The sequence below is a fragment of the Podarcis vaucheri genome (assembly GCF_965113315.1).
Source record: "Podarcis vaucheri genome assembly, chromosome: 2".
NCBI lineage: Eukaryota > Metazoa > Chordata > Lepidosauria > Squamata > Lacertidae > Podarcis > Podarcis vaucheri.
The window spans coordinates 24,252,980-24,260,902 of NC_138760.1; the positions used below are offsets into that span (position 1 = coordinate 24,252,980).

Sequence of the window (7,923 nt, forward strand, 5' to 3'; positions counted from 1 at the left end):
GTCTCGGACTATATCGCTTTGCCGCTGCATCCTGTAAGAGCCTATTGTCTGAGGAAACAGGCCATAAACTATGGGCTGGGTTGGTGCTGCCCTCTAGGGGCTGTCCTGCATGGACTGCAATAGCAGGTGTCACTCAAATTAATCCTCAAAGGAGGAATCAGCCTTCACACACGTACACAGAAGTGTTTCAAGAGTTTCGGCATAAACATCAAACACCAGGTCACAATGTTCTATTTGTATCTCCGGGAAATAACCAGAGACTCAAGGCAACAGCTGGCAGGAAGCATCTAGTGAACTCAATTCAGTGCCAAAGTGCGATATACGGAAAAGGTGCCCCGTTGCACAGATTTCTGTGAATGTTTTCACCATGTAAATGGCACTGCATATGCACAGGCTACAATTGCAATGAACTACAGGAACAAAGGGACGCGAGTGGTACTGTGGTCTAAACCACTGAGCCTCTTGGGCTTGCCGATTGGAAGGTCGGCGGTTTGAATCCCCGCGACGGGGTGAGCTCCTGTTGCTCGGTCCCAGCTCCTGCCAACCTAGCAGTTCAAAAGCATGTCAAAGTACAAGTAGATAAATAGGTACCACTCTGGTGGGAAGGTAGACAGCATTTCCGTGCACTGCTCTGGTTTCACCAGAACCGGCTTAGTCATGCTGGCCACATGACCCGGAAAAACTGTCTGCGGACCAACGTCGGCTCCCTCGAGATGAGCACCGCAACTCCAGAGTCATTCATGACTGGACTTAACTGTCAGGGGTCCTTTACCTTTTTACTGGGGAAAAGCACAGGGTCAGCACAGGAGCTCCTTGGCTTCTAGGAAATCAGGTGCATGGAAGCAAGTCTGAGGCTCAATCCAAGACAAGGGGATGATAGCTCTCGAACTAATTGGGGATTATCTTGTGTTTGCTGTTAAGAGCCCCATTGTGTTTGCATGATTAAATCAATGGAAGGCAGGCAAAAGAATTCAGGTGCTAGAGCAGTATGTTGCATCAGCCATTTCTCCCACATTTATATTGACAATCACATTAAATGAAACACACACATTGTACACACTCAAAAAGCCTGTATTCTTCAGGAGCGACCCTGTCAGAACACCAAAGTCTAATAAATAACATTTACAAGAAAACTGAAGTGCAACAGTTACAATGTTGAGTTTGTAACATGGATACAAATATGGATTGACAGCTCAATGAGGTCATTCATGTCAAATCAAATAACTAAAATTGCACACGAGACAAGGGGAAAGTAATAAGCAGCTCAAAGTAACAGCATGCTGAACTGAAAAATAAAACCTATACCATTTCCAAGCCGTTTTCGCTTTCGTTTAAAGCGAAAAGTGCTACAAAATTGCCATCCACCTAGTTTCTGATCTTCCACTTCTCTAGTTTACAAGTTGTATAAACTATTCCATAAAATACAAGAGGTGTTCATGTTGAGTCTCAAGTAAGTTTCAAGGAGATATAAGTTTAGAAGTCCACATTTCTACCCCAGTGTCACCTCAGTCAACAGCATCGTCAAATTGGCCTTCCACTGGCATAGTCTCTACCTGTCTCCAAGTCACCGGTGCTACATGGTGCAAGCTTGGGTCATACAAAGGCTTTTCTCGGACTGAACAGGCCACTGGCTCTTGTTCCAAGAAACCTCCGCCGTGAATCACATCTTCAAAATCTGTTGAGTGATTTTAAATCAATATGATTATGTCTATAAAGCTGTTTTCAACAGGCTGCAATTCTAAGAACCCACGCTGAGGAATAAGGCCCTCTTGACATCAGAGCAAATTATTTTTGATAACAATTATTCCTCTCATCCCACCCTTCCTCCAATAAGCCTAGGGCAGGATACATGGAGAGGATATCATTTTATCTTCCCAACAACCCTTAAGGCCATGTTGTCAGCTTTCTTCCTTGAACCAAGAGAACAGAAAGCTAAATACATGCACAAAATTGGATCTCAAGAGTGTTTATCAGTGTGTGCTTATTCTGCAATTCGGTTGCAACTCTCATCAAAGGATATCAACTTACTTAAGCAGTACGTCAACTTACTTTAGCCTTATAAAGGTCTATGCTGAACACAGTGAAATTTGGATCCAAGTTGTTAAGTAAAATAACATGGCATGGCAAGAAAATTTGTTGTTGTTTGTTGTTGTTGTTGTTATACCACTGAATAATTAATTTCCCCTTTCTTCACCACTCCACACATATTGCAATAAGCATGTCAGCAAGTCATGCAGAACAAATGGAAACTTCCTCTATTGATTAGAACAAGTTTCAGGAAGATAATATTCTCCAGCGCTACTGCTCACTAACTGCTCAAACCAATGCTGTAATCTAGAAGTGGTAGCACCAGAGTACATAATGTTTAGTAGAGCAATATGTGCATACATATGATGGCTGCTAGACTACAAGCTCTGGCCTGTTTCCCTCTCTGCTTGCTTTCTCGGGGGCTTTTCCCAACCATCTGTGATGTACTGGGAGAAGGTAACTAGGCGAGACAGTCAGCCAACCCAGACCAACAGCAAGGCAGTATCGCTGCTTCCAGAGCACCAGCTCAGAATGCGAATGGCCAGAGGGCTCAGGAGAAACGGCTCAACAAACTGCTGCTGCCCCCACCACCCTACAGCACCTGCTGCCAGAAGCGGCTGATTTACTCTGCCTTATGACAGAGCTGGCCCTACAAGGAGATGGGATGTACATTTTGTCAATGTAGTCTCGACAACCGCTGCATCTAGGTGCCAAGTAGATTTTGATCTTTAGCTGTCTTACAACTGCTTTTTCAAAAGACTGGTGCATATACCCGGCCTACTCTGTTCTCCCAGACTGCTCTACTCTCTCACACATCTAATGCTGTTGCTATGAACTGAGTGACACATGTAGTCTTAGACTGCGTATCTCCAAAGTTCCACAGATTAAAAGAGATACCTTTGTGTTCTTGAAACATCCCTATTTTTACACCACACTCTGTCCTCTATAGACAGGTGGGTAAAAAAAAAAAGTCTATAGTAGCTTCCTTTTAAACACCCACCCACACCCCTTAAGTTTTAATCTCATACTCAATTTGGTGCAACTTATTCAAAGAATACTTTTTTAAAAAATTCATGGATATGACTATGAATGGCTAATAGTCATGAAGCTATGTACCACCACAGGCATCAGAGCTGGTATACCTCTGAATACCAGTTGCTGGGAATCACAAGTGCTATTGAACTTATGTCCTGCTTATGGGATTCTCACATACATTTATCTGGCTGGTCGCCATGAGAATAGCATGCTGGACTAGCAATCCAACAAGCTCTTTTTATGTTCTTATGACACTTTTATTGGCCTATCGCAAGAGCAGTTCTAAAGAAATCTTCCCACAATGCACCTCTCCCTAGACACCTGGCTTTCTAGCATTTCTTTTTTCTTTTTTTAAAACGAACCACGTTGAGGCATCCACCTACCATAAGGATTACTATTGTTTTCGTTGTCTTCCAACTCTTTATCCCAGTCCTCTTCTACATAGTGAGATACAGTTTTCGTCTCAATAAAAGCTGCATCTGTGGGCATGCTTAAGTCTTCGCCATCTGACTCAGAGTCTTCATAAGGTGACTCAAAGTCTTCCAATTCCTCAAGGGCGCTTTTCGCTTTCTCCACCGCATGTTCTGCAAAACCTATACAGAAAGAAGCCTTCGTTGATTTATTTGAAAAATTAAACAGCAAAATGGATCCAGAAACCTAGGAAGTTTGATAGGTTAAGGCGATAAATCAGCTTAGCCATTTCCTCACTTCATTGTACGTGGCAGCAGAAAACAACTGCCGTTGTTTGAGGCGATCTTTGAATATTACAAATTCCCACCTGGTAATCATTTAGTATCAAATATTGTCTGAGGTTTCCCTTTCAGTTTTAACGGATATTATTTCATAAAGCTAGTTGACTGAGGAAAACAAGGGATAAGTAAAAACGTAACTAGTTGGGAGGGAGAGGCAGTTCAGGGCAACATTGGCAACTGTTGCGAAGGGAATCTGAATGTTGGTCAAGTGGCGGTTGGGGCAGTTAGCGCAGAGAGAGGAAGGGATGGTGCGGTTAAGTGAAAAAAAAGAAAATGTTGTCATGGGTTTGTGAAGCACATCCGAGGAAGGAAGACTGGTCGTTCTGGGAATGACTGCAGCAGAGAGAGACGGAAGAAAACAATGATGGAGTGCAGAATAACTGTGAGGGAGCCTGCAACACTCATAGAGTAGTGTGAAATTCCTGGGGGACACTGGGGGGACAGGACAGAAGTGTTGGTCTCGTTATACAAGAGTGGATCAGGGGTACCATCTTGGAATAAAATATTGCGGGGTGGGTTGGGGGGCAAGTAAGCCTTGCATAATTGATCACATTGCCACGGTGCACAGACACCATTTGAATGGTAATGACCATCAGCCGGGGGGGGCTCAAATATTTTATTGGGGGGGAGACGCGAAGACCCCTTGGCCCCTAGGAGTTGGCTCCTATGGGATGGATACATGCTAGGGGTTACTCCATCCAACATTTATAACAAAAGTTGTTTCAGCTAGCAAAGGTGTTTGTGTAATCTTCAAAACTCCCTTCCCAGGTCGCAAACTTGGTTTCCAGCTCTCATGGTAGCACTTCCTTGTTCAGTTTATAGCCTCACAGCTCTCATCGTAAGAGCTGGAAGGGTCCCCAAGGGTCATCAGGTCCAACCCCCTGCTGTGCAGGAATCTCAACTAAAGCATCCTTGACAGATGACCACCCAACCTCTGCTTTAAAAGCTCCAAGGAAGGAGAGTCCACAACCTTCCGAGGCAGACCATTCCACTGTTGAATGGCTCTTACTGTCAGAAAGTTCTTCCTGATGTTTATTCGGAATCTCCTTTCTTGTAACTTGAAGCCATTGGTTTGAGTTCTACCCTCTAGAGCAGGGGAAAACAAACTTGCTCCATCTTCCATGTGACAGCCCTTAAGATATTTGAAGATGGCTATCATATCTCCTCTCAGGCGCCTCGATTCCAGGCTAAACATACCCAGCAACTTCAACTGTTCCTCAAAAGGCTTGGTTTCTGGACCCCTGATCATCTTGGTTGTCCTCCTCTGCACACGTTCCAGCTCATGGAGATAAAAAGATAGCCACAGCAGGCTCCAACAGTTTGACTTCATCCCCGAAGGCGCACTCTTCCACTGTCTCCCGAGAGGGCAGATCCCAGCAATATATGTATATAATATTATAAGGAGCTACCATCTACTGAACAAGACCAGCAAGGACTAGCAGTGGCTGTCCTCTTTCCCAGTTCTGCTACTCAAAGTCTCTTACAGGGATTGAGAGCTTGGGAGATATACAAGGTATGTATTCTACTACTGAACCATAGGGCCTTCTCCCAGGAATATGGGAATCTCTGGTATTCAAAGCTAAGATTGTACTTCTCAGCCATTTCCTCCCCACCCCAAAAAAGTACCTTTTCCGGGCCTCCAGCTGAAAGTCTTCACCACTTCAAATTCCTCCTGTCCAGCAAAAGCAGATGCATCAGCCTTTTTCTAGCGGGGGAAAACATTTAAGAAGTTAAATGATCCACATCTTTGATTGGATTCCTCATGAAATTGGCTGTTACTGGACAATAAATTATACTATTATTGAGCTTTTGGTAACCATCTCTTTATTTTTGAAAGATTGGGTTGAATTACCTTTCGGTGAGCAAAATGTTTGTGACCTATTTGTGTATATTTTTAATGCTGATTTCACCATTATGACCTATTTGGTTAACTAAATTGTTAGATGATGATTCCTAACGTATGTTATGCAAATTATTAGCCTCCTCGTGTAACCTCATGAGAACAATCACAACACTTGTCTTAAGAAAATGTTTCCTTCTACCACAATATACAAATGCACTGGCACACTTGCTTCGCTGGAGTAAAAAAAGGAAGCCGTATAAAGAGGTACGCACTCCAACCCTCCTGCTCAGAGGCAGGAAATTTTATTTCTAAAGAAGGGTGTCAACAAGTTTATCCAAATGAACAAAAAACCTCTAAGACTCCACCCATTTGTTCACCTGCTAATGCTCATTATTTGTCTTTGTCAGGAGCAGAACAACAGAAGATATAGGATCAACCACAGGGAAACACTCTACAGATTTTTTTAAAGCCCTCAGAAAGTAAATAATTTATCCAGCGATTCCCCAGAATAATACAAAATGCCTCAGATGCAAAAGGCCCATATTAATTTCCACTCCCTCCAAAACGTAATAATAATTCTGGAGGACTGTATAGAAGTTTGAACTCCACCTTACTTCATCCACCTAATGTCCTCTTTTGGGGCAGGTTTCCTTTTACATGTTAAAGCTGTGGTTCCCAACCACAGGGGGGCAATTCGAAAATAATATCTCAGTGAATGGCATTTTAGGCTTCCTCCACGTGAATAGGAGTTCACCTGTTGAATAATAAGAATTTAGGAAGCATTAGGATATGTGAAGCATTGGGATTTGAGAGAGGCTTAGGTGGGGCATGACCAAAAACCGAGGTTGGGAACCACTGTTTTAAAGGACCCGCTCGACAGCTGTTCGTGAGACCTCCCTTCCTCACCCTCCCAAAAAGGTAGCTGGACATTTCGAAGGTGAGCACAAGCTTAACACGTGTTTCCTCCCCCTGCACGTGAACTCCAGAGCCTCTTTTTCTCTCTCTCCTATCCCGTGGCCGTTTTCCCCTCACCCGCTGCTCTGGGAGGAGGAGGCGGCGCCCCGGAGGCTCGCGCTGCCCGACCGCCTCCATGCGCGCGCTGCCGCCCCCCGCCCCCCGCCCCCGCCCCGCGCGGCCAGAGTCCTCCCCTCAGTCACAGAGCCACCCGGACACAACCGGCGCCCGCCCCGAAATGCAGCTGCGCCGCCACTTACTCCGCGGCCGCAGGCGCGCGCGTGTCACGTGGCCTACCCTCGGGGTGCTCCCCTTGAGCAGCCGACCAATCCGATCACGGAGCCAAGAAGCTGATCCCTTGGGAACCCTCCCCCGCGCGCGCCCCTGCCGGTGTCTCGCCTGACCGCCGCATGCGTGGGTGAGGGCGCAGAGGAGGTTGCGCCCTGCAGCTTGCCTTATTATTATTAATAGTATATAGAAGTTTGAACTACATCTCACATCAGCCATTATTATTATTATTACTGTATAGAAGTTTGAACTCCACCTCACACCATCCATTATTATTAGTATTACTGTATAGAAGTTTGAACTCCATCTCACATAATCCATTATTATTATTACTATATAGAAGCTTGAACTCCACCTCACACCATCCATCATTATTACTGTATAGAAGTTTGAACTCCACCTCACATCATCCATTATTATTATTATTACTGTATAGACGTTTGAACTCCACCTCACATCATCCATTATTATTATATTACTGTATAGAAGTTTGAACGCCACTTCACATAATCCATTGTTGTTGTTATTATTATTATTATTATTATTATTATTATTATTATTATTACTGTATAGAAGTTTGAACTCCACCTCACATCATCCATTATTATTCCGGTGATTATTTATTTTTGGGTATGCACGCGTACTCAGGATGAATTTGCTTTGTCCTGTGTCTGAAAGGATTGTTGGCATGCGAGCCAGCACTGCAGGAGTTATGCCTTATTATGCTTTCTAAACTCGTGTTTATGCTTAAAACTCATAAAATCATTTACCCAGAGCATGCTACAGGTTTCAACTGGGCAGTGGTGTTATGACACCTGTTTGAAAACATGGGCCAGTGGAAACATTTTATTACATTTGGAGTCTTGACACAGGACAGTGGCACAGAGTTTTGTTTTTCCCCTAAAATGATGGATGCAAGAATTCAATACTGCCTAGAAGTCGTAGTAGTACCCTATAGTCACACCTCGGGTTACAGACGCTTCAGTTTGCGTTTTTTCGGGTTACGGACTGCCGAAACCCAGA

General features: G+C 44.1%; 1 protein-coding gene and 1 long non-coding RNA gene across 6 annotated transcripts in view; one reads left to right on the forward strand and one right to left on the reverse strand.

The window, feature by feature from the left end:
* Positions 1-7,923, forward strand: part of LOC309526684 — a 206,108-nt gene that overhangs the window by 183,144 nt on the left and 15,041 nt on the right. The window lies entirely within an intron of this gene.
* On the reverse strand, positions 1,051-6,834 carry LOC309527136 (uncharacterized protein). Of its 5 annotated transcripts, XM_082213670.1 has the most exons (5): positions 6,787-6,834; positions 6,691-6,753; positions 5,442-5,520; positions 3,447-3,656; positions 1,051-1,675 (listed from the first exon to the last, which is right to left on the reverse strand). In XM_082213670.1, the coding sequence occupies exons 2-5, from the start codon at positions 6,748-6,750 to the stop codon at positions 1,506-1,508; spliced, it is 519 nt and encodes a 172-aa protein (XP_082069796.1). In that variant the 5' UTR covers positions 6,751-6,753; positions 6,787-6,834; the 3' UTR covers positions 1,051-1,505. The 5 variants fall into 5 exon arrangements, with proteins under 5 accessions (XP_082069796.1, XP_082069797.1, XP_082069795.1 ...); XM_082213671.1 differs by lacking the exon at positions 6,787-6,834 and having other exon boundaries at positions 3,447-3,647; positions 6,691-6,760; XM_082213669.1 differs by lacking the exon at positions 6,787-6,834 and having other exon boundaries at positions 6,691-6,760.

Coding starts and splice junctions, on each gene's coding strand:
- LOC309527136 (XM_082213670.1), bottom strand. CDS start 6,750: ATGGAGGCGGTCGGGCAGCGCGAGCCTCCGGGGCGCCGCCTCCTCCTC. Junction 3,657..5,441: donor CAGCTGGAGGCCCGGAAAAG/GTACTTTTTTGG, acceptor CTTTCTGTATAG/GTTTTGCAGAACATGCGGTG. Junction 1,676..3,446: donor AAACAATAGTAATCCTTATG/GTAGGTGGATGC, acceptor ATCACTCAACAG/ATTTTGAAGATGTGATTCAC.